General features: G+C 47.5%; 1 protein-coding gene across 1 annotated transcript in view; it reads right to left on the reverse strand.

Annotated features, from left to right (window-relative positions):
- The window catches only part of LOC135375389 (carboxypeptidase inhibitor SmCI-like), a 33,305-nt gene that overhangs the window by 1,297 nt on the left and 5,136 nt on the right, over positions 1-26,872 (reverse strand). Inside the window, exons 5-8 of the mRNA XM_064608109.1 lie at positions 23,632-23,694; positions 13,641-13,811; positions 10,882-11,058; positions 8,466-8,504 (exon numbers count right to left, since the gene is read on the reverse strand). Of these exons, the coding sequence (XP_064464179.1) occupies positions 8,479-8,504; positions 10,882-11,058; positions 13,641-13,811; positions 23,632-23,694 (437 nt within the window). The 3' untranslated portion in view covers positions 8,466-8,478. The remainder of the gene's footprint in view (positions 1-8,465; positions 8,505-10,881; positions 11,059-13,640; positions 13,812-23,631; positions 23,695-26,872) is intronic.

Genomic DNA, 26,872 nt, shown 5'->3' on the forward strand with positions numbered 1-26,872 from the left:
TTTTGAAGGCAGCGCGCTTTCGCCGAAAATTCAAACATGCAATTCTACAGGGTGTTTGCTCTAACGTGTCCAGAAATTTTATTTAAAGCGAGCGATAAAAGAGAAACGAGCGCCACTTTTCAGCTACTTGACTAAGAAACAGGTGCTACTAGTGAAGCAGTACCTGTTTCACACAGGTAACAGAAAAGTACCACTCGCTTTTCTTTTATCGCTCGCTTTAAATATATTTTCTGGACACGTTAGAGCAAACACCCTGCATATTCGACTCGGAATTCGCATCAAAGATCTTCATGTGAAGCAGCACTCGCTTTGTTCCCTCTCGATGCGTTTTTGTGTTTACGAATGCAGGTTTCGGAATATTCGAATGCTTTGAAGGGACATAGATTTGACTGGAAATTTAACACGAGGAAGCAGCGCAAGAACGGGACAAGATGCAGACAACCGAAGCGCTTACTAGCAACTGAAGTCTATTGTCAGGAAGAGAAGAAGCGAAGAAAAGAGAAAAAAAACTGAAAAGGTTTCGAACACACGTACGTGATTCGCGGTTTTGATTCCAGCTGTACTTGGATTTTCTGCCTTGGCAGGATAATATCATTAAAGACTGTTCCTCCATTAATATGTGGTTGATTACATATTAATTGGCCCCGCTCTTCTCGAGCTAACGCATCGTCGTTCCCGTTGAACACGACCTGTGATGCTTCGCCGCGTGTGCCGCGCCTCAACCTGTAAAACCATGTACGCCATCCACGCAGTCCTCCTTCAGGAAGTCGTAGTTCTCTTCTGTTTTATCGCAGCTCCGCGTCTGACGGGGGGAGTGATGTGGCGGACCGTGGACAACGACGAAGATGGACACGCGCCTGGAGCACCCGCTCCTCAGTTCTACCGGCGCCGTCCTAGCGTGAGGGCCCGAACATCTGCCCGTTGGGACATTCCATCACCGCCGGTCAGGACTCATGTAGAGGGACACCATCTCCCCTACAAGACCCTCCCCGTTGACCCGTCGGAACAATCCGCCTAGTTTATTGGGCGTTCTGAATTCCGCACGGACACCAACAGACGCAGCAGCCTTTGTTGTGAGAGGCCTTGTGGACCTGCGGCATAGCTGCAACATTTGACCGCAAGTTCATCCGGAAGGGCCCCATTATCCCGCTTTCACTCTCCTCTCAAGAGGACCTCTGCGAGGCCGTTGATCAACTGGGTGGAGAACCCCGCAGCCTCAAGTGTCCGAACCTGTGACAGAAGGCTGGACTGCACTTTGTGAGTGCACGACTGCTCGAGAGCATTGCCTATGGCTGTCGTGGCTATGCCACGCTTGACCAACTTCGAGTGCGCCGACGAAAAAGGCAGAAGGCTCTTTCCTCGAGCGCGGGGCATATGCCCAGCACAGATGATGAGGTTCCACTTTTTCTACGTGTTCACACCAGTTTTCTTTGCCAACCGTAATATGTGACATAATCCACCGAGAGAAATTCAGGGACTGCGAAAAAAGTGTTGCGTACCAGGTTCCCAGGTCGAGTGGTGCTGTGTACGTCGGCCAAGCGGGCCGTTGTGTGAACCGACGCCTTAGTTGGCACATCCGCTCCCTTCTGCACCTGGACCTCAGCTTTCCGCCGCGATACGATCCAAGAACGTCTGCAGACCGCTCTAGACACTATTGTATCCTACCTCGCCGACCGCGGGCTCTCGATCTCACCAAACAAAACGGTAGCCATGGCTTTTACGCGCCGCTCTTTTAGCAAGTACCCTTTACATGTTGGGGGTCTACCGCTGAAGTTTGTCTCGCATTATAAATACTTGGGCATCATCATAGACAGAGGGTTGACATGGTCGAAACACCTCAAGTCAATTTTGACCAAAACCAACAACTATACCAACGTTCTACGACGCGTCGCTGGAGCATCCTGGGGGTCGACGTGTGCTGACCTGCGTCAGCTACACTGCTCCCTCATAATAGCAACCCTAAGGTACAGCTTGCCGGCCCTACACGGCCTCAGTAGAAATGGAGAGATGGAACTTCTACGGATCCAAGCACATAGTCTCCGAGTATGCCTACGAGTTCCTAGGACCACTGAGACATACTCCGTCTTAGCTGAGGCGAAGGAACCACCGGCGCATGTCCTGCGAGACAGAGAGACACTCCGTACCTACACGCGATTTCTCACCCGACACCAATCACATTACCTCCAGTCTATCGAGTCGAACTGCCCCTCGTCAACGTTTGGAGCTGCAGTCTCCCGTCTAAAAAGCTGCGTACCATCGTCCACTGCACATTTCTCATATGCTCCACCTATGTGGACCATTTGTACCCCTACAGTCCACTCGGACATCCCTGGCCTAGCAAAGAAGAGTAACGTGCCCCCTATCACCGCGCGCCAACTTGCGCTTGAACATTTAGCGTCCGCGCACCAGCAACGAAGGGAAGTGTACACTGACGGATCTGTGGTACCAGGCAGTTCAACGGCCGCATTCTACGTGCCGAGTTGTAACATCCAGCAAGGACTTAAGCTTCCTCATGAAACATCTTCCACAGAGGCAGAGCTCTACGCCATCTACGCAGCATTGTCATACATATCGCGTTCATCAGCGGACAATTGAACCATTCTCACTGACAGCAGGTCAGCATTACAGATGATAGCCTCATACTGTGCAAATACGATTAACGACATCTGCACAAGGATCGCAAAGCGTTACAATGAATTACTCGCCTCAGGCCACAGTGTCTGGTTCCAGTGGGTGCCAGGCCATATTGGCCTGCACGAGAACGCTGCGCGCCGCGCTCATGAGGAAGGTGAGCTAATTGCATCAGTACCGATGTCGTCGTCCGCCAGCAGAATTCAGGTGAGGCGGCTCTGCGCCCGCAATACACTACACTTCATAGAAAATGCTGTGCCTGAAAACACACTCCATCGACCCGAAGATGGAATACACGACCATCCTGCGGCTCACCCGAAGGGACGAGACTATCGTACACCGTTTACGGTTAAACGTAGCCCGAACACCGTCATTGTTATACAAGATGGGCCAACTGAACTCCTCAGCATGCGCAACGTGCAGGGTGGAAGCAGACACAACGCATCTACTACTGCACTGCAGACGTTACGACACTGCACGCGACACCCTCAAAGGACGCCTGACTGCTCTGGGACACACACACATAGACCTTCCTGTATTACTTGGCCCTGTCCGACACTCCCGTCAGTGGTGCGTCACTCGAGCTTTCCTCGACTTTCTCCACACGACAGGCCTCATGAACAAATTATGAGTTGACCTTTCATGTCACCTACACATCACGGCACCCTCGTCATCTTACATTTGTTTTTACTTCATCTTTGTGATACATTTTGATTTAGGAATAGCAAGCCGACCTTCGGTCAGGCTGACCTTTCCGAAATAAACGTATATCCCCCCCCCGCTCCCTTCAGTGCGCGCCTCTTCTCCATTTAAAGCCACATGTCACAGACTGCGGCTGCTGTGTTCAGTCTCACAACACGTCTACATCTTGGGTTACCACAGATCACAACGGGAACGCGAGATCCTACAGGCCTCCCTCATTTCTAAAGGAGGGACCAGCCATGCCTCGATCGCTCTTTCGAATGATGAACTAGAGTTTCTAGGCCATCCTTCCGGTTGGCGCGCTAATCCCCCACCTTATGGGGTATCCCGGAAGTCGCCTAACCTTGTACCAGTACCTTCTCTCTTGAAATAAACTTAGTTGTTAGTATGAGCTCCTCCTGTGCTGTTCGTGTGCGCTCGCTTATCGCCATGTCAAATAATCTTATCTGTACGCTGGTATATATAAATTCTGTAATGTTATTGACATAGATAAGAAAGCAAGGGCCCTAATACGAAACCCTGTGGCACCCCTGATAACTAGAGAGCGGATTTTTAAGCACTAACAGAGGGCGCTCTTGACCGCATAGCACGCAGTATGCCAGTCATAATCGCGGATGATATCGCTCCGTTTCCCGATAAGCTGAGAAAAGGGCCGGACACCGTTTTATGTATCAACGTTCCTTCCAATCGGAAGGTAACACCATACGATTCTGAAGGTTGGTTGGCCTAGAATGATTTACGCGACGAAAGGCGTTATCTGTTAGTACCTAAAAATCTGCTTTCTACTGATAACACACTCAATAGACCTCTAACCGGGAAACGTCACCATGACTCATGACGTTGATAGACAGACTGAAAACGAAACAAATTTTTCACGAATGGGCACTTGTTCGCAGCTTCCTATTGAAAGAAAAATAGGACCAAATGTCGCATCCCTTTCAGGGACTACCGTACTCCCCTCATGACCATGGCCTTCGGGTGCGACCTTGTTCACCCCTAGTTTCGAGCGTAGTTCAATTCTACCAAATTGGCGGCGCTGTCCAACACTATGACGTCATTTGTTTACAAACTGGGAGATGTCTATTCACCAGTTTTTGCGTTAGATATGTTTAAGAGTCTTAGTGCATCGTACGCTATCGCCTTTGCGTACGTAAGGGATAGCGTTGTGATGCGTAGCGTCTGCGCAATGCGCAAAGCTCTCTTTTATGTGTTGCGCGTGCGCAGAACCAACAACGCTATCGCTTACGTGCAGGAGATAACGTACGATTCACTAAAACTCAATATGAACGTATTGACAGCGGTTTCTCAAGTAGGCAGACATCCAGTTCGTAATCTTGTTGGATAACACAACTCTTTTAAGTCTATGAATAAGTTGTGAGTGAGTGACGGAATCAAATACATTTGCCAGGTCTAAGAAAGTTGCATCTATTTGTCCTTTCTGATCGACCGCAGCAGCGAAGTCATGGTTTGTGACAACAAGTTGCGTGACACTAGAAAGCTTTTGACGAAAACCATGTTGAAAGCTACTAAGCAGGCCCGTAGTATTCAAGATGGAAATTATGTGTTTCTATAAAATATTGCTGAAGAATATGTTTGTATAGAATATGTGCTAAAGGAGCATGGATAGGCTGGAGATGAAATATATCGGGAGAACTATTGGCGGTCACTAGGGGTGGGGATCCTCGTTTCTCTTACTTACAGTAAAAACTGTCATATCGGAATGAAAATACGACTTACTTGGAACACGTATGTCGCTTTCGTCAGGCGTTATCAGGCAACACCAACTCTGAAGAGCCTCTTATGCGTGCAATGCAATGTGGGAATACTGCTCGGGAATATCTCCACGACATCGTTCGTTCAGTGAACACCAGGGGGCGACTCCGAAACTTCTCGGCGCCATACAAGCCCTGTGACACACATTCGCAACAGAGCCGTAGCGACCAGGGCCGAGAGGGGCAGCTCGCCAGAGAAGGCGCCGAACGGCAGGTCGGTTGGACAGGATAAAGCGGGAACGAAGAAGATTTCAATCTACGATCCCTGCAGTCCAAATAAGCGTTTTCATTTCTTTGTTTACAGGGCTGTTGACGGCAGTGGGAGAGGGAGGGCGCTTCAAGTTTACCCTGCCCTTTGCGCAAACTTGCCTCGCTGTGGCTCTGATTCGCACAAAAACTGCGAGTGTAGCGCATAGTACAGGAGCGCAAGAGAGCTTTCAATTCGAAGGGTTAGAAAACCTCCTCCCCCCGGATGCCAGTCTACAACGTCATGTGCCTCTTTTTTCTTTTTGCAGTCGCATTTCGCTCCACCCTTCCCGTGTCTCGACTGGTCGCTCTCGCTAGCAGGTGATTCTCGATGGCGCAGGGAGTGTCCTCTGCAAGCTGGTGTCACGAAAGGCGAGGAGCCACTCTCTTGCAAACCAATTTTCTCAGTAAGTTCGCACTCTCCGAGGGAAATATTTTGCGTGACGGTTCCTGAAGGTAGTATTCACGTGTGATGCAGTAAAAAAATATACCTTCCAAGTCCCTTCCATGCTCCCTTAAGAGGGTACCAAGATAGAAGAGCCAGATACATTTTCGAAGCAGTTCAGATTCACGATAGAGGTGATAATTGTGTCACTGCGCCCTCGGTTGACCTCCTTGCCCGAGAGATATGCTATGTTAATCACTAAACCCTTTCTGGTGGTTTTCCTCTATTCTTCGCTTCTGCTCTTCCTGCCAATAAACTTCTAGTCAGTAAAAAAAGTAGTCAGCGCTTCGTTTGTCTGCATCATGTCCCGTTCTTGCGCTGTTTTCTCGTGTTACTATTTTACTGCACGGGGTAAGTACACGTTATGGGGAAGCCGATATAAGGGATCGCGACATCGTTAAAGGGAGAGACGGGACGTTTACCAGGAGACGACTGCTGCGGGCGGCTGCTGTATTTCTACTGTTTTGAGCTGATAAGCCGTTTGGTTGGAAAGGTATGAAATAAACCCTCGCTTTGTTATTGAGTTGGCACGACCCCGAGAGTGGGAATGGTTCCTACCAATTGGCGCCCAACGTTTCTAAAGATATGCTCGTACGTTCGGTGGCGGAGGGCTAGAGTGAGCTTTGTTTTGTAGGTAATTTTATTCTTTTGCGGATGGTTTAAACAGCGCCGCGCTGTTGTTCCGATGCTAGTTGGCTTCCCTATCTTGGTGATAGGATAGCCGGAAACCCACGGTATTTTTTTTTCCTTATCACCCGAGTCTCATGACTCCCGCACCACCGGAACGGGCCGGTAACGTCCCGTTTCTTGAACTTGATCGTACGCCCGGCTGCGTGTGGAACCCAGTGGGTTGCTTAAAGTAACTTTTTTGTTGTTGTTGTTAACGGGAGAAGCGGATTACGTTCCCTCCGTTCAAAATTGTCAGGTAAGGGATTAGTATCGAGGGTTTCTTTCGTTTATTCCAGTATCGTGGCTCCTCAGGATGTTTATTTTGAGTTTTGCAGTTCTTTTACTAGCTGTCCAGGGCCTGCCTGGCGCCCAGCATGCACTTCACGGCTATGGGTATGAGTCCCGCGCCAAGGGGAGATGCCTCACCGACCGGTCACTTCGGTCGGCCTCTTAGACGGTGACCCGTTCTCGCAGCCTGTCAAGTCGATGGGGTTATGGTGTCTGCAGCGCCTTCCCACAGGACGTCTATGTTACGGTGCCGCCAGGGCCGTAATTTGACGCTGCATTTAACGGTAGAGCAACGTGCAACAGAGCTGTGCAGGCTAAGCACGCAGCGCTTCGATGCTAGGCTGGTTTAGCCGCCGCAAGCACAGCCGCGCGTACCGTTAGTGCTGACTTGCCGACAGAGTTGCTTTGACGCTGGAAATTTAAATATGAAATTCTATGTTTCACTCGGAAGCACTCTGTTTTCGTGGAACTCCATTTTAGATTCGGAATTTGCATAAAATACGCAATTATTCGGTTCCGTACTCGAAAAACACGAACATACGCACTGCCCTATCGTCTTAGGACCAGTGACAGCCGATTCGCGGATTAATTTTAAAATTGCGGAAAATGCTTCACAGCTGCACCACGGGTGCTTTTCATTGGTTAACTATTCAAATTAGGGTCTTCACAGGAGGGCAACGTACGGCGACGTCTTGGCCCACTACCATGGCGGATCCAGGGGGTGGTTGCGTGATTTCCCCCAAATCATCAGCTTATAAACATTAGTTTCCCCTACTCCCCTCCCCTGCTACGCGATTCGACAAACAAACCCCCCCCCCCCACACCTAAAATGAAGGTCTGGATCCGAACCCTGCCCACTTCATTGAAGGTCACTCGCAGGGAACAGCACACACACACACATACATTGAATGGTGATGGGGTTGGCGATTCACCGCCGCTGAGGCGGTACACTGCCGTATTTCGCGATGGGAGAGGATGAAGGGATGATGATGGGGGCTTTCAAAGAGCCGTCGCCAGACCAGTGGAGCGCACGTACTCCACCAAAAGACGAAGGCCCTGCGTCTGGTGGGCAGCGTTCGCCCACGGACCGAGGATCTTCTCTAGGTTGAACGGCCGCTTGTCAATGCGTTGCATAGAGACTTGCATTAGTGCACGCTCATGGTGGTATTGCCCACAAGCCAGGATGACGTGGCTGAGGTCGCCGTATACTCCACAAGTGGGCCAGAGGGAAGACGAGGTGGAGCCGAGACGGTGTTGAAAGGCAGGTGTAAAGGCAACGTTGAGCCTCATGCGGTGGAAGAGAGCAGTTAAGGGGCGCGGTAGTCGCGGAGGAAGTGCAAGAGAAAGCGTGGGGTCTACATCAGAGAGAAGGGAGTGAGCTATGTCGTGTTGCCACTGAGCCTGTATCTTGGGACTGGTGAGTGTCGAGAGGAGGTGTCTTTGGCCGCCCGATGACATCATTATCGGGGGAAAAGCAGCGTGCTGATGGGCGCTCAATGCGGCTCTGTCTGTTTCTTCGTTGCCGCTGATGACACTGGAGCGCGGTCTTGAGTGGAACAGCATGAACAACGCACGGAAGCTAGGAAAACTAGCATTCTTAAAAGAGTGCGGTCACAATCGGCGCAAAAGAAAACCTATTCCAGATGTTGCAACTAATCTCGTCATTTTTTTTAGTCAATTCGAGAACACCATTGACACGTTGCAATGCTTACCATGTGCAGAAGGTTACTCACTCAGCTCATCTGGATTTCCTGCGTAGAATGTAGCCATAAGTTAGTATTGGTCTTCATGGTAGGAAGTGTATGGACAATGCACACAGAGAATTATTCAGAGAAGAATGTGGATCAAGAAACGTTAGTTGCAACATAGGTGCGTGGACGAAACATTGTATGTGGGTAAGTAGAGCTTTTTTCGGGTACACTCCTTTCAGCCACTGTAATTCCGTTTCAGTGTGGCAAGAACCTATGCACTACAAAGGAACGAACCCGAAACGATTGTGCACGTCACAGGGTTTTACCCTTGTAGCAGCAAGCTATGAGAACAGCGTTCAGTGTCCCATGGTCACTCTGTCACCTGAGGCATAAGTAGCCAGACACGCACATTATCTAAGCTATTGCTAAGCTAAATTCCTTTTAACTTCTGGCACCTGTGTCATTTAAATGTTGTATAACATCCCCTATACCTTCAGGGTCAGCTGCCAGTTTCGTGACGTTCTGAAAGGGATGCCCATTCTCTATTATATTAAAATTAAATTAAGATTAAGGTGATTAAAAGAGTCACTAAGTGAAGGGGGATAATATCGCCCGCGACTGTTGATGTTGGCCTGTCCCTGGGCCGTGCACTTAAAGGAGTACAGAGGGCCATCAAAAAAAAAAAAAAAACGATTAAGACGTCTGATGAAAGTGTGTGTGTCATTTTACCGAACAGCGCGAAAGGTTTTGATGTGTGCAATTTGTTTCCCAAAACAAAACTCACATAAACATGGCTCCGCGCGGTCACCCTTAATTCGTCACTCCAGGAATAACGAGTATGAGAAAGGTATGATGTCACGTCACTGATGACGTTATAAGGAGAACTCGTTCTAGTTCGCCGGTCAGTGGGGGTCAGCGCCTTGTCCCTTTGCCGCCGTAAACTAGTTTCGCCAGTTCTCCTGGAGAATTGGGGATAGAAGGTGCGGCCGAAGCCAGGAGAAAGGCTTTTTCAGAACCCCGAACAGCCAAGTAGCAGACGACAGCGGAGTAGCAGACAACATTTCTCTAGACCAATCAGCGAGCATTCTCCTTATAGCGTCAGCGCGAGGTTCCAAGCAGATCACAGGCTGGTACTGCACTTCACCACCGTTGCGCACGGTCGCTTTTTGCGGCGTATTTTAAATTCAATTTCTGCGATAATTATGACTCTGTGGTGTGAATTCCTTCGCATGGTGCATCTTACTGGCCTACTGAACAGTTTTATAGGAAGAAAACAGGGTGTTAAAAATGACTTCTGTGCTACTTTAAGGGACGTCTCCATTACAAAGAGCTTAGCTTGGTCAACTACGGTAGCAGACGGGGTCTAGGACGCCGGGCCGGGCCGGGCCGCATAAAAATATGAAGGTCCGGGCCCGGAAAAGTCGGCCCGTGCAGGGCTCTAATCTGGCGTAATGGTTAACGCGATCTCGAATGATGATGACGATGCGCTAACGCCACTCGAACAAAGAAGAGCTTTCAGAAGCGGTCGAAGGGAAGACCGGAGTTTAGCTCAGGCATGGGAGCAGGCGGCGGCTGGCTCTCACGGCATGAAATGCATGGAGGACATGCTACACCACGACGACAAAGTTGCCGGGAAAAAGGTAAGGCAGTTGGTACTGCCGAACAGTAAATGGCGAGATACTGCAGCTCGCACACGACAGCGCTTGTGGAGGACACCCGAGGTTGGGGAAAACGCTGTCGCGAATTAAAGCTAGTTTTTACTGGCCGGGTATTGAGGGCGATGGGCGCGAACACTGTCGCACGCGCATTGGGTGCCAGGTTAATTTTGACCGGGAGAGTACTCCTAAATGTGCTATTTTTGTTTCTGGCAAGAAACGTCACGTTGATTTTGCGAATTTTGGAGTTCAATTCCAGAAAGTAATTTTCTCCGAATTGGAAAGTAATAAAATTATTGTAGTACGTGGGCAAAAGCTACCTACAGATGAATGTTGTTGATTACATATTTTATCGTAGGATGCTTTTCTCGCGAACATTTCTTGGCATGGTTACTGCAACACCCAGGGGGCTCAATCGCTTCATCGTCGTTACGGTCGTTACAAGCTAACGAGAGGCGGGAAATTCAAAAAGGCGGGCGGGAAGTTTAAAAAGGTGGGCACGTGATGAAACACGTGCACGGCGCTCTTCGCGCGATACGTGAAGGCCGTGGTACACGTCACGCGCAATTTGTCACGTGCCCACCTTTTTTAATTTCCCGCCACTCGTTAGCTTGTAACGACCGTAACGACGATGAAGCGATTAATCCCCCTGTACGGGTACTCGTAGCTTATCACGGTGTGTTTTCCTATCGCTTGTGTGGTGCCCTTTTCACTACACCACTCTCCCCCCAAAAAGGAAACGAAACAAAGCGGGGGTATCGTCAAGCGACGATGACATTTACCTTCGCATGCAATGATACACTCATCCTTCGTCTCGAAGTTGTTCCCGTTTCCTTGACAACCGCCGTAGATGAATTTCTTGCAGCTTTTCGTTTCGGGGTCGAAGTAAAACATCTGGAAGTATCCCTTGCAGGGTCCTTTATCCGGGCTTAGATGACAAATGTCAATTGTGCTTTTTCCTGTGTGGAAGAACGCACACACCGTCACGGATAATGATACGAATGTGGAAATGGTGTCTGCTGTTTTATCCTGTTTTTGCTGATTACACACATTATGAACTCATTTCATTTTATTTATGTTATGCGTCCATAAACGGCCCTAGAGGCTTCATAATGGTGCAAAGAAAGACAATAAAACATATTCACATTCGCAACAACATAAACTTAATTAGCAAAAACTGGTGAAGAGCATTTTTTAACATTTGAGATAAAGCGATCAATATCACAAGCAACGTGTACTTTATTAAATAAACGTTGCAACCGTATTATTGGATTCAGTAAATTCACTTCAAGCACTTCGACAATCTGATAATGTCCAGTTATCTAGCGGGATAGCTCGGGTCACACATTCACAATCAAGAATACCATGCGCACACTTGTAGAGGAAGACACACGAGTTTTTCGTCCAAAGTCCAACGCCCTCATATCACAGCGATTTAGAATTCTGAAGTATTTATATAGAAACGTCTTCGGAAATACCTATCGTAATAGATTCGTACGAATATACGGTGTACATCCTTGATTTTAGATGCTAGAACTCGACCCATTCTGTTCAACACTATGGAGCATTATTCGAGCCTCGGGATAACGAGAGAACGGAACAATCTTATAAAACAATGGGGATCACTGAACCCACCAGTGATCCTTGCGATCAGGCCCAAAACAGAGAAAGAATTGACAATGTGATTAATATGTTCCGCAAAGTTTAGTTGCGCAAATGTGGAAAGGCTGACTGCTGTTTATCCTGACTTTGGGCAGATTATGTACTCTTACAGGCATTATGTAAACTGATGAGGCCGGTGACGGAATATTGTAGCAGTTTTTCTACGATGTAAGCATGAGAAAGGATCATGCGTCCACTTTGCGAACCGCAAGGAATGTCCGACAGTGTGTGTGACACAAGCGAACGTAGTGATTCTCAGCAAGAAGGTCGCGAATCTCTTGGACATCGAACGTCTTGAGAGTCCATTTGTTCCACTAACACCTGCCTGCGCCACATTGTATTTCCGCAACAACTCAATATGACGCGGATGTGCAATCAATGTCAATATGATATTAGAGACAGGATGACGTAAATATTGAAACGTGGCTGTCGCCGAGAAAGCGACGGGGATCGAAGCACTCGCCGCTGATTTGCGTGTCGAGTGCGCTAACCACTACGCTACGCTGACACGGCTTGTTGACGACTTCCCAAGGGGCCTCATTCAACGAACGGGACTCTTCGCAGTATCTCCTACATGACGAACAAGAAAATCGAGAGACCAGGCAAGACAACAGAAATACTTTCTCAGACGCCTTTTCTTGTTGGTCATGTACCAGCTTACGAGTGTTTTGAATTGAATTTGAATTGAATTTTATTTCACACATGGTGTGAGAAACTATGGGGAAAAAAAACAAGTGGTTTTTCGCAATGTTTTTCAGCTTTACCATTCTAGTAGGGAAGGCATTTCGGAATGGAATGGGGTAATTCGACATGCCCTTTCAGTTTCAAAGAACAAAAAAGAAACGTGAGGCTGAGTTTGCCCTAATTTCGGAGTTCAATTCAGAAAATTCAATTTCTCCCGGCTTCAAATGGAAAAAAATGCTCAACAAAAGCTCCCCGAGCTCAAACGAGTACACTTTTTAATGTGACGTTTTGATACGTTAGGTGATGCACACGCTATCTTCCATTTTCTTCGTGCGCAAATGAGCCACTTTCAATTATTACTCTTGGTTTTACGCATTTATGCGCTTCAGCTACTTCCTTTCTTTTAACTTCTCTCAATTTGAAGAACCAGAAAGGTGCAGAGCGGTTCTAGAAATAAACAGTGAAAGATGAAAGTCACTGAAAAGGTTAGCCAGCTGTAGGGATCGAACCCACATCTTCTGGATTACCGGTCCAGGGCTCTACCGCTATCCCTACAGCTGGCTAACCTTTTCAGTGACTTTCATCTTTCATCTTTGATTTCTTAGGCAATTTGAGGCTTTGTTTGTATCTGTCCCTTCTATGTTGTTCCAGCCTCAGAACATCAGTTTCTCTCTTGTTCAACAGGTGCCGCTTGCGTCGATTTCCGTCGTATGAATGTGTGTATGAGTGAGCAAAAAATGTACGAGTGAAAGGAGGGTGAGTGAGAATGAGTGGCTGGTTTGTCGTTCCTTCAGATGACGCACCCCGAAAGTCGCTGGAGAGGCGTGTTAGCTTAGCTCAATTGGTAGAGCCCTGGACCGGTAGAAGATGTGGGTTCGATCCCTACAGCTGGCTAACCTTTTCAGTGACTTTTGATCTTTCATCGTTGATTTCTTAGGCAATTTGAGGCTTTGTTTGTATTAGAGTCACTAAATAAGCTACACGTAGCTTATTTAGTGACTCTAGTTTGTATCTGTCCCTTCTATGTTGTTCCAGCCTCAGAACATCAGTTTCTCTCTCTTTCTCTCTAGAAATAAACAGCCGTTTCCGTACTTCCTACAACAGTGGTTCCCAAACTGGGGGTCGCGACAAGTTCGGATGGGGATCGGCACACAAAGTAACGAATTGACATAACTGTCGTAAGATGAGGCCTTACTTCCGCAAGTAGCGTCGCACATCTCGAACGTCTCGAAGTTGTTTTCGTTTCCTTGGCAACCACTGTAGACGAATGACTCGCAGTTCCTGTCCTGAAGGTCGTAATAGAACCTGATCACGAAGTCGTCGCACATTCCTTGTTCTTTCGGCAGCTCACAGATAACAGGATTCTCTGCAGTACAACATCAGTACAACATGGCTATTCATGACAGGTTACATGCATGTCGGATGGGAGTCGCACTGTCAACAACACCCACATAATAAATAAAACTGTCTCGCTGATCGACGAGACGTGGTTTAAGAGTCCGTCAATCCCAAGCATGCTTTCATGCGAAGAGCCATGGGAAGGAGCCATCATCAACCACAAGGGCAGACACTCGTTGCCGGAGACTTTCTTTGCTCAGAATGATTAGGAAATATGCTAATATTTTCTTGCATAAAATAATCAAATAGATTTGTGTTCAAGTTTACTTATTGTAAATTTATCGTTATTGTATCGTATTTTCACCTTTCATCCACATATTTGTAAAGTATTGAGCGATTACGTGAAGTTTCGACACAAAGAATGCCTGCCTTCACAGCGGGAGGAAAGTGGCTGGGACTTGCAGATACGTATGTCTTGTGGTTCAGCTTTCTAGTTTAGTTGTGAGAGTGAACATATGCTTTAATGTGTCCTTACCATTCAATATGAGATGTGGCATACAGTTGACACGGCAGTGTACACGTGTTAACAAAACAGTTTGATACACTCTGAAAACGAGTGACACGTGAGTGACACCTAAAGTAGGTGTGACAGTTTTGTGTGCGTGAAAGCGAGCATTTAAAAAGTGTCACAGCACAAAGTTAGGCTCTGCAACGATCAAAGGCGCCTTTATGAGTGTCACACGGGGTTACCACATGTCTCACCGTAAATAAAAAGCTCTTCGTTAGCCTTCTGGCGGGACGCTCGTGGCATTTCAATTGCGACACTCGTGGAAACTGCGGTTTTACTTTCTATTTCTTCATCAGCAGGTTTTCCATGCGTGTTTCTACGAGTGCTCGGACGTCGACCTAGTCGCAACACGCCGAGGGATGTGCAGGTGCTTAGCTTACAATGAACACTTGGCATCCTCTGTGCACGACAGACATCATGTACGGCCACCTTCACGTTGAGCATGGGTTCATCGGTGAGTTTCTAATATAATTTCCGCGTAACCGTGAGCAGCGTTATGATAATTACGCGTCTCGTCGGATAAATGTCAAAGCAAATGGTTTCTGTGCAGGCCAAGTAATTCACTTTGTACGCAATCGCATCCGCAGCATGAACGTGTGAAACATAACTTGATGCTCAACGTGCACTACCTTCCATGTCTAGTAATATAGCTGCACCGATAATAAACCCACGAATACGCAATATGTCGCTATCGCGCCCAATACTTTTGATATGCCACGTCGCACGCATTAAGAACACAGAAAGATGCGTTGGAGGAGTTTCGCTTTCTCGCGGCTTATCCCCGACCAGCGCGGGCGAGTGCTCTATGCCGGTAAAAAAGGAAGGCGAACCGCAAAAAAATTCACACAACGTTCAGACTTCCCTTGCTTTTTCCGTTTCTCTGCTCTGATACTTTTTATTTTTCATCTGCTTTAGTTCGGTGTTTTCATGCAACGTCTATAAATTTACAACGCAGAGGATATGCCATTTGCCAACCAAATACAAACACACTGTCACTCCTTCTGCTGCTGTCGGTAGCTCGGCAATTGTAACGTTGGCCATATTCGTTCTCATTCTGTTTTCAGAAATAATGTCTTCTCACACCTACGCTGCCACATAGGAAGACGTCTGTAATTATTTTCTTAATTATTCTTTCCGAAATCAGATAAGGTTCCCTAATTTATTTAGCTTTGTTTTAGCCGGTCTGCACCCAATGCCCTCTCTACATCACAACAACAAATAAATCGTGACTATGACATGTGATTATATCACATTTTAGCCTATTGTGTATGTTTTCTGTCGTTCGTAGTGCGGATCCGTTGACAGTCATTTGTAACTATTACTTCACACACAATGTGACGTGCATTAACTGGTTGGGTCAAATGTGTATGATCTGATCATGCTGGTCTACACTAGTGTTGCTTTGAGCATCGGTGACCCATCTCAGTGCAGCACAGTCATAGTCAGCCAGTGGCACAGCCATAGTCACACACATGGCACAGTGGCACAGCCATACACAGTGACACACAGTGGCACAGCCATAGTCAGTGCAGCACAGTTGCCATATCGTGACACTTACCAGACCTGTGACACTTGGAGCACGTGAAGCGTGACGTTTGCGAACAGAAATCCTGTACATGAAATATGGCAGTTACAGAAAAAGCGGAGAGATTTGAACCACGCATCTCTCGATTACCGACCTTGACCAATTCGACCACGCTGGCATCCGCTTTCCGACGACTTGTCTGGGAGGTTGTGTCATGTTTGTCCCAGGGTGTCGAACCGTACCCGAACTGTTATTTTTGCCGGAACCGAACCCGAACCGAAATTTTCCTGACACTGTTGAACCTGAACTGGTATGACCGTAAAAAATAATGGCGGTAACCAGTTCGCAACTGAACGGGTCGGACATAAAAGAAGTCAGCATAAGAGTTCAAGTGCCTCTCAACCCCCGAACGACAACACACTGGTCTTCGTATCACGGCTTTCGCAAATTTTCAGCTAACAGTCAAACGAGGGCGTATGGGCCTGTTGCTCTGGGCCAGGTGGCGCGTGTGAGCAGCAACATCAGCGCCCCAAATCATGCAATACTCCCCAGTTTAGCAGACGACGCGGCACTTCCAAGTACACGGTTTCGAGTTGTTCGCGCTTTTCAAGAAGCACCGCTTTTTCTGTTGATTTCCTATAGGTTTTGTAGCTTCCTTGGCACCATACCGTTTGACACACCATGCAAAACCCGCTGATGGAACTGCTTACTATTGGGATCCGCGGCCGTTTGGGCCCGAAATGGCGCTGTGCAAACTTCACTGCAACAGCCCTATAGTAGATTGTAATGTATTTGCATATCTTTTAATAATGTTCGTAGACGGCTAAAATGGCATATTCTAACGCCGTAATACGGGCTGTGGGTGATGAAATTAACACATGATTAGTGGAAGAGACTGTTCTTCTTCTGGGGCATATTATTAGGCATATTCTCCACACTCCTTCCAGCTCTCCATACGTCCATGGCCCGGTGTTCAACTTGTCGTTATCTTACAAAGGGCGTCAAATGCATCACCTCGCACCGTGGTAGTGCTGGTGGTGAAAGCGCTCGCCGTTGTCGGCCTTATTTATGTGGGCAACGTCACCACTCACGCCCTGGGGAATGTGCGTCCTGGGCCGACTTCTAGGGAAACTGTGCCGGCGTATGTCTGAAAGCGTCTGAGGAAAACCCAGAAAAAAGCCCAGACAGCACAGCCGGCACCAGGATTCGAACCCGGGTACCTCCTAGTCTCGATGTGACATGGCCAGCACGCTAATCACTGAACCACGGGAGCTGGTCCTCGCACCGTGGTGGTGGTGGTGGTGGTGGTGATAGAGCTTGCCGTTGTCGGCCTCACGTATGTGGGCAACGTCACGACTCACGCCCTGGGGGAATGTGCGTCCTGGGCCGACTTCTAAGGGAACTGTGCCGACATATGTCCTCGCACCGTCATTCGCCACCAGCTCTTGCGCGAGCCTATCAAAGCGGCTTTGGAGCGCGCCAACTTTAAATATAACGATAACGATCGCTATGTGAGAGTTGAAAATCGTGTGTACCCCGCTCATAGCCACAGTTCGACCTCTTTCTTCACGGAATGTCCATCAACTGTAATAAGTTTCTCCTTTTCTAGAAATAGCCAGTCTTATTGCTGCGGATTACTTGCATTGTCTCTCTTATGGCGGCATATTATCGCATTTTGCAAGAGTTGCTGAGTACTGCATCAAAGGACGCAGAAAGTACGTTCTTGAGCTGTGTCGGCCATTTCCACATTCTTCGATATTGTAAGAAGTCCTGCTGGAGCTATAATGCGAGCGAAATCAGGACAGCTTTCTGATTCCTCAAAGTGAGGTGGTCTGTAGAATGGCACGGGGCAGTTAGTGCTTCAGCTACTGCCTCCGTAAATAGGACAGCGTTCACTGCAATTCGACTTTTAGGACCCTGCAACTGATGCTGTTTACGTGCAGCATATCGTCCATTTCCAGGTTGATTTTACTAAGAGTGTGGTTCACGTGAACGGCGTCATATGAAAGTTTCTTCTTCTTTCTTTTTTTTTTTTTTTATTGCTGCATGCACACAGTAGCCTACCACGTACGTATATTAAGGTAGGTAGGCTTTCCTACTTCTCTGCATCATCGAACTTGGTGACATCGGTGTCGAAGAGTCTGTGGGGTGCATTTCTGCTTTGCAAGTTTTTGTAGAAAGTGTAGCATTTTTAGTAGAATAACCTGACACGCCCAGAATGATATCATTCTCTTTTCTCGTTCGTTTCGTAGTTTTTCTATTTGGGAGAAGAAATTCATTTACCTTGCAGATTGCAAACACGGTGCGGTTTTTCATAGCTTACCATGTCAAAATAAGTTTGCATTCTATTTGTCAATTTATCTAACGAGGCTTCTACAAAATTTGGGATATCTGGGTTTGCTGTTTTTGAGAAGAAACTTTTATTCGGGTAAGGACATGCACGGGACACAACGCGACTTTCTTTCATTCGCAAAGGCGTAAGCCAACCATTAAAGGGACCATGAAAGGATATTTGAAAAACCCACGATCATTTTTAACCTGTTCCCCTTTCCTAAAGCATTGACTCTGTGAAATATGAAGTTGAAAATCGTTCAAATAGCGAAGATATTCTATATTAACCACGGGCGTGAACGGCAGCTGCTACGGCAGCTTCTAAGGCGAACTGGCCGTGACATCATACACAGAGCATGTTGCCGATTCGTGGACGGGCTTTTGCGAGCAAACTGCAAAATTTGCAAACAAGCTTACATACTTCGCCATGAAATATATTTTAATTTGACAAGATTAGGCAAGATTGTATCTAGCCGTTGACACAGAATCCTCCGAAAAATGTATTATAGCCGTTGACTGTCAGCATGGTTACCGGAGCACCAGAGCCGTATATTAAAAGGGAGTCTGGCCATTAATGGTTCATGCCTATACCTGAAGCTCCACCCACTTTTTCCACTTTCAATGAGGTCTTGAAATATGGGCGCTATCAATCAACCTATCCTCACTATTTCTCTCTGTATCCAACATGGGCAGCGCCATTTTGGGTGGCAAGTGGATTGGATGCGATTGAAATGGATACCTCTTGCAATCTGCAAAACTAGTGGATTTTTGGTGCAAATTTGATGAACGCCACCTAGGGAGCGTAAGGCACGTCGGGAACTGTCGTATGCTTCCGTTGTTGTACCGCTGCCGGCAAAACCACCTGCTGGGACACATTCTATCGTCGGTATGGTTTTTAAACAAATCTACATTAATAGTTGGAATATAAAAACAAGAATGTTTATATCCATGAAATCATGCAATTAAATATAAGATTAATTAATTACGTCTTGAAATATAGGGCCCCTATCCAACATGGGCGGCAGCTGGATATGGATGGGATTGAAATCGATATCTCTCGCGATCTGCAAAACTAGTAGATTTTTTTAGCAAATTTGATGAACGCCACCGCAAGGCACGTCGGGAATTGTCGTCTGCTTCGGTTGTTGTACCGCTGGCGGCAGAACCACCTGCTCGTGCACATCCTGTCGTTGTATGATTTTTTAACTTATCTACGTGAATATTTGGAATAGAAAAAGGCAAGAATCTTTATATGCATAAGATTCAGAAATTAAATTCAAAATTGTACAGCACAGTGCCGTTTTTGTTATGATTTCGTTCACTAGGCCTAACACCGGCGGCAGAACGTATTATTTTCAGTTAGACATCGATTGATGAGTATAAGTTGAAACTGATTTCCAGGAAGCGTATATGAGGATGTACGTTTGCAGCGTAAAATCAGAGTAGTCTGTGAAGATTTTTTGTCACGAAATCCCCGCTTCACTGCGTTTGTTTTCGTCGCCATTTTGGGTGGCAATAAGGTGTCATGGCGGCCCCCTTCGTAAAAACAAACCAATCAGATGACCGAAACTGTGATTGACAGGTTGAGCCTCTTTTTGTGACTCCTCCCAATGGCCAGACTGCCTTTCAATATACGACTCTGCGGAGCACGTTTTCCTCTTTGAACTTCTTCTTCGTCAGAACATACCTCCGTCGGTGACATTTTACGAGCTGCTGAGTACCGAACGATCCATAGACGCTGTGTGTGTCGCATAATCTCTTCCTCCATTGCTGACAATTTGCCTTTCGCCGTATTTCGAGTGATTCCGACGGCAGATATACGACGTCGTTGTTGTCCAAACCGAAACCATGCACCCACATGGTCCCGCGGGGTGTGTCTTTCTCGTCGTTGACATTTGGCTGAGAGAATTGGATGGCGATGACGTAAGCCCGCTTCGAAGGCATATATTCAGCGGTCACGCCCCGCTATTTTTGTCTGAAAACTGCGCCCCTGTTGTACAGAATACGGTTAAAAGTGGATGTGTGTACGATAGTGAGGGATCATGAGAACGGTTTCCTGCAGAGTACTCGGAATTCGCGAAAATCATTTCATGGTCCCTTTAAGTAGCCTTATGCTTGTTCCTTAGATATTTATTGTTCACTCATCCTCTGGAATGTTCCTAACATACGAGATACAAACAGGTTTTGCGAAGCGAAATATGAGGATGAAATAAGAAGAGCGATCCACGTGGGCTGGTAGTGGACCCATGCAAAGAGATGGACTCATCAAGATTGCATTCGGGAACTTGACTTATCTTGCTTCCATTGCAAGAACGAACTAGGTTCTTCTTTTCTAGGTCTAACTTTTTCTATGTTGTCACCCCACAATTGAAGTCAGATAAGACCAATGTGACTTCTTTTAAGTATTTTTGTGTTAGTGTATTTTTGTGTTAGACTTGTTGTACTGCTTTTATATTTCCAGGTCCCAAGCTCGAGGCCCCTAAGAAAGCTCTTATGATCTTTTGTTCGAAATAAGAGTGCTAATAAAAAATCACGAAAGTGCAGTGGAAATGACGACGTATAGGGAGTGTGCAACAAACTGGTGGCGCCGCGATGCGGCCTCCGGAGAAAGTACCTTGCGTGATAGCCTCCGGGTAGCCAGCTTTGTTTACATGTGAAGTGCGGGCGTCTTTTTTTGCCACACTGGAACTGTTGCATTGCTAACTGCACAGTAAACTTTTTTACACTTTATTGGTGTAAGTGGCTTGTCCCATGGCGCACACCTTTTTGGTGTTGCCTTTACACTCAAATGATGGGTGTTTTCTAATGCACCCTTTAGTTAAGTGTATTCCTAATAAAACACTGTTAGAATGGGTGTTTAAAAACAAAAACACCCTTAAAATGGGAGTATTCTATTGAAAACACCTTTTATGATGGAATTATTTGCTAGCAAATATTCCCTCGAAAATAGTGTAATAGGAGCTTCCGCGGCAGCATACCGACACCACTGGCCGAGACATACAGTTCGACGTTCTTGCTTCTATGGCAAGCAGCACCGCGTACGCGGTAGACTTCCAGCCGTGGTTCCATCGTAGAACCTAAACCGGAGTGCAATGCGTCGCAGGCATGCCTTGTTAGCTTGTTAACACTGTGGGACCAACGTGAGTGCAGAGGCATAGAGAGACCTGGGGCACCCTCAGTAGCCTATATTGGCGTGTCGGATGTATCATATACTGAAATAAAATTTGTTGGGGCACGTTCGTTACATGTGGTGGGGCAGGAAACGTTTGTAACGGTGGCGGGAATGTGTTTTTGCAATTAACACCCACGCTTGCAACGAGTCAAAGGTATAAGCTAAATTTCTAACATCCCTCCCTGTCAAATACTGTGTTTTTAACTCAGGTTATCGTCTAGAATGTGATTACTTGCTGAGCGGAGCTGTGAAACCAGCATAATTTTTCTCTCACGAAATAAAACACCATTTTTAACACCATACTCCCAATTCAAATGGGTGTAAAAAAGGCGCGTTCGACGGGAAACACCTGTTTCAACACCCCACTTTACACCCTTAATGATCCACATTGGATAAGACGTGGTGTATGTCGATATTACACCTTTAGTAATGCACTTTTTGCAGAATGGCGTAAATGCAGGCTAGCTCTTTTTGCGCTCTTTGTGGAATAGAAAAGGATGTTTTTATAAGAATACACTTTGTTTGAGCAAATAAAGGTGTAAAATGATTTACTGTGTGCGCCAGCACCTACACGAACCCTTCATTGGGGACCAGATGTTTCATTTCTCGTGATTTCTATGCTTCCAATACCACCGAGGGCGCTAGACTCGCAGCGAATAGCGTTTGTGACGCGCGTTAGGCCATTGCATGAGGTGTGCACAACATATTCTATTTCTTTTGTTCTAGTTTCAATGAAACTGAATGAGGACCTGCAAAATGATCAATGATTTACGGTTGCCACTTTCGTGACGGTGAAACGCCGCTGGATACTGATATCATCGTCAAATGCACCGACCAAACGGCAACCTATTTCGAGATAATCATTGAGGTGTTTCATCGCCAGTGCCCAGAGCCGATATTGCTCCCGGTAATCTGGTTGACGAGTCTCACAGTGAGAAAGGAAGTTCTACGTTGTCAAAAAGGTTTAGTTTTAGTATTTACGCACTGACCATTTCACAGCTGTCGTGCCGCAAGCCTACGGCGGTAGCCGAAGTATAAACTCATGTAATTTCTTCGTTGAGGATCTCTTCAGCGTTATTGTATCTGAAGATACTGCAAAAACTGCAGTACAAGTTTAGACAATAAGTTGTGACCTCACCTGTTTATTTGTACGGACAAAAAGGGGCACGATGTAGATTTCAGTGACGAAGCTATGTGTGTGCTAAGAGGACGAAAGAAATACAAGACTCAGTCAAAAACACTATATTACAAATGGCTGGAATCAGAGAAATACACGTATATAGCCTTCGCTAGCAAGCCAGGATTTTGTGAGGCGTCAAATAACCATCCTCTCGACGTATCACTTACAGGTATTTTGACCAGACAGACGTGAGTGAGCGGCTCTTCTCCTCCCGCACTGTTAGACACATTATAAATACGGTGGTTGCTTCTGTGCAGTTTGTCTCCATAAATGTTTGTCTCTCGGTGTTTGCCGCCCCAGAAAGGTTCGAAAATTAGCCCTTCTAATTACGGCAGTCGCCACGCAAGCTACGGTTCCACTTGAGAATGCATAGAACGGGCGGCGTGGTATCACGTCGGATACTTCCACGACCGCCACTGGCGGCGCTGTCGCGACGCAGCAGCGCGCCCCCTTTAGGTGTCGCACGGTCCCTATAGGGCACGTCATGACCACGTCATATAGATCAGGTCACCGGAGCCGACCAATCTGCGGTGAGACGTCGCCACAAGTGGGACAAACAATCCTGCTGCCAGCGTAGTTGACGTTGACCGGCACGAGGCAGTAGCGACGGACAAGTGATGCGATAAATTTCGTAGCAGTGTCACTACACTCAGTGAACTTTTAGGAGAAACAATTACGCTTCAATTAAGCTACACGATTAAGCTTGTCTCCAAGCTTCAGCGAGCTGGGAGAGGATAATTGTTTGTCCCAGTTGCTTCCCCTCACCCAAACTTCCGGAATGACTTCACACTCGCTTATCAGTTTTCTTTCCTCCTTGCCGTAAAACGACCTAGGAAAACTGCACCCACTTTTGCCCCAAAGACACCTAACACCGAACCTTCCCGGCCTTGAAGAAAACCGAGAGACACAGATGACGACACACGTAAGTTCTCAGTGTCTCTCAGTCTTCTTCGTGGATATACACCAGCTAGCCCGCACCCTTTGCCTTGTTTCCCTGCCTTATTTGGCGTTCTCTCAAACCCACCCTTGTGGAAGAAAAGAGAGTGAAGTACATTTGGGATGAAGCGCTTACCCGATTCAGCATCCGAGGCAAGACCACGCGCAGACGACTTGGGCCCATATTTTCTCGAGGTTCCTGCATAGAGTACATTGTAAGGTATTCTCCGAGAACCACGTACTCGTACGAAAACCCTTTAATTTCGCGATACGAATTTTTCGCGCATCGGGCCTACGGCACATATGCGCCGCCACTAAATTTCGCGAAATCTAGATGCTAAAGTTCGTGGCTTGCTCACCTCACTTTGTGATTTAATTTCCTCTTACTATATATTTAATTTAGGCAGCATTTGGCACGCCTGTGCTGTAAAGCTGTACAAATATTGCTGGCACCCAAGGGTGAAAACAGAGATCCTATTATATCACGGTTTCGAAAGTATCGACCTTTGCTTAATATTTTCATATAGCCTTGAAGTTCGCGAACTTTTCAGTTCGCGAGGTTGGCCAACATTATGGGCACGCGAACAATAAGGGTTTCACAGTATTGTACACGGTGCCAATAATACGACGATGCAATATCGGCCACCGTCAGACTTAACCGCAACGCAAGACAACGCAGCGTCGGCCGCGTGGGATTCATACTGGGTCTTGGCAGGTATGCGCTGCTTCAAGACAGCGGCTCGGCGAGGGATCTGGTGCGAGTACTCGTTCGGTTCGTCACAAGGAGTGCTGCGTACGCTCCGGGACCTAGTCTCAAACCTAACGGCCGACATACCGCTGAGCTTCCTGTAGTCCTGCACTCTTCTCGGCACAGTGCCGCGACTTTCCCTTGCTGAGTATCTCCTTCTGCTGGCGGACCCCGTCTTTGTCGCATCTGGTGCGACGATTGGGCCCTCGTTCGTGTAGGGTCCCCCGGTTTGGAAATGGGGGCCGTTCGGAGTGCACACCAGATCATCCACCAGGTCCCAGTCCTCGGACTCTCGTGACGGGCAGCGCGGAATGCGGCGGAAGCGTTCCTCACAATTCTTGTGTCATCACGCTCCGTGGTGATTGCGGTACCCTGGACGGTTGCTACCTTCTACGGCCGCGGCTCATACCGAGGCTCGTGAGCCAACGGTGACGGTCCCATCACAAAAACAGTGTCCCCTGGGCGAAGGCTGTGTGCGTATTGTCTTGAGTTTTTCGTCAGCATAGCTCTTCATCTTTCGTTTCCGTCGTCGGTCGACGGACTCAACTTCTCCTCTGGAGTGTTCTTCTCGTAACTGGGGGAGCTTCACTCGGATCTTCCTGCCGAATAGTAATTCGGATGGTATGACACATGTCGTGGGGTGCGGAGTTGCTCCACAACTTAGAAGATACTCGTTCAGCTCTTCCTTCCAATCGTTCCCTCTAACACACGCAGCCTTGACGGTCTTCTTTACGTTCCGTATGAACCTCTCCACTTCGCCGTTTGCTTGCGGTGTTGTGCGGTGGTGTCGTACACAATTCAGGGGCAGAAATTCAGCAAACTCCTTCCCAAAGAAAGGGGAACCATTTCAGTCTTCAAATCATATCGCATTCTATGCTCAGCGAATATGCGCTCAGTCTATCCACGACGGTTTTCGCGTTTAGAGACGGGAGCGTGGAAACCACTGGATACCGCGAGTATTCGTCCACGACGACTAGCAGGTACTTCTGGCCTCGCGGAGGCCTTGCAAAGTCCGCTGCAAGTGATCGCCACGCTCCGTCTGGGTAGCGGTGTCAACACAAGTGGCGTCTTCTTCTCCTGAACTATTCTTTGGCACGCTTCGGAATGTCTGATTGCTGCCTCTACTTGCTTGTCAACTCCTGGGAACCAAATATTTTCCCTGATGCGCTGTTTTTGTCTTCACGATGCCTTGGGGCCCTTGGTGCGCCAAGTGGATACCCTGGGTTTGTAAAGTTTCTGGAATCACCAGTCGTGTTCCTCTTAGGACAATGTTGTCCTCTGTCACTGTCAGCTCGTCCCGAATCTGGAGGAAGGGCGAGGAAGGGCTTCAGCCTGTTGTCCTTCCAGAGGCTCTCAGGTGACCTTCTCGTAGTGCCTTGAGAAGTAAGCTTATCTGCGGGTCGTCTTTGTATGCTTTCTCCACATCTTGCACCGGTATTGCCTTGGATGTAGCCGCTCTGAGAACGAAGGAGACGTCTTCTTCTACTGCAAGAGTTTCCCGAGCTGGGCGGTCATCTCGATTTTGTACTAGGTGCCTGGATAAGTAGTCAGCCGGATTTTCCTTTCCGGGAATTTGCTGCACGTCGAAAAGGTAGTGCTGTAGTGTAAGGCTCAGCGGCTCCAATCTCGCTGACGGTGCTTGGGTTCTTGAGAATGGACACCAGTGGTAGTCTGGTAGATGATCCGTTCTTACAGTGAACTTGGCTCCTGCCAAGTACGCACGGAAACGTTCCGCCGTCGACACCATTGCCAACATCTCTTTGTCAATGTGGGGATCCTTCACCAAGTTTTTACGGACGATCTATCGAACGGATTTTCGTTCCGAAAACGTCTTCGGCATCAGGAGACCTAAGGGATCAGATGTTCTTATTGGGAAAACTCAGTAGCTTTTACAATTATGAAGCGAATTATAGAAAGTTCATCGAGACACTGTCTTAGGAGCTTGCTGATGCCTTCCTAAGGAGTGCTCTTCAGCCTATGGTATAATGCAGTTGATTTCATATCGGAAAAAGTGTTGTATATACGAGGGGCGTTCAAGTCAAACCGGGACTTTCTGTCTCCTGAGTGTACAAATGGCTCCCGCTACTTATTTTTCATCCTTTTCACACGCGACAGGCCTCCACGTTCACCACGTAGTGGTCCAAAGTTTGTGCAAAACAGAAGACACGTGCTAGACAAGATGGCCGAGAATGAGGTGAGCGCACACATCGAACAGCGAATTGTCATGAAGTTTCTCGTGAGTGAAGGCGTAAAGTCATCTGAAATTCACAGAAGACTTCAGGCTCAGTATGGCTACGATACACTTAGCCGCAGCAAAGCGTTTGAGTGGTGCAAACGGTTCCGAGACGGCCGTACATCATTGCAGGACGATACCGGCCGGGGCGGCTCAGAGCCCAGTGTCAGAGTTCCTGAGAACATCCAACTTGTAGAGCGCCTGATCCACAAGGACCGACGGATAACATGTCTTGAACTGGCTCGAAAGGCGGACCTTTCTGTGGGAACGTTGAACACTATCATTCATGAACACATCCAGTTTCGGAAAGCCAGGCCTCATTACCAAAGGACTCCTCCTCCTACAGGACAATGCACGCCCGCATACCACGCACCTTACAGGAACTTGGCTGGGAGT

This window comes from Ornithodoros turicata, unplaced genomic scaffold, assembly GCF_037126465.1.
Source record: "Ornithodoros turicata isolate Travis unplaced genomic scaffold, ASM3712646v1 ctg00000858.1, whole genome shotgun sequence".
Lineage (NCBI taxonomy): Eukaryota > Metazoa > Arthropoda > Arachnida > Ixodida > Argasidae > Ornithodoros > Ornithodoros turicata.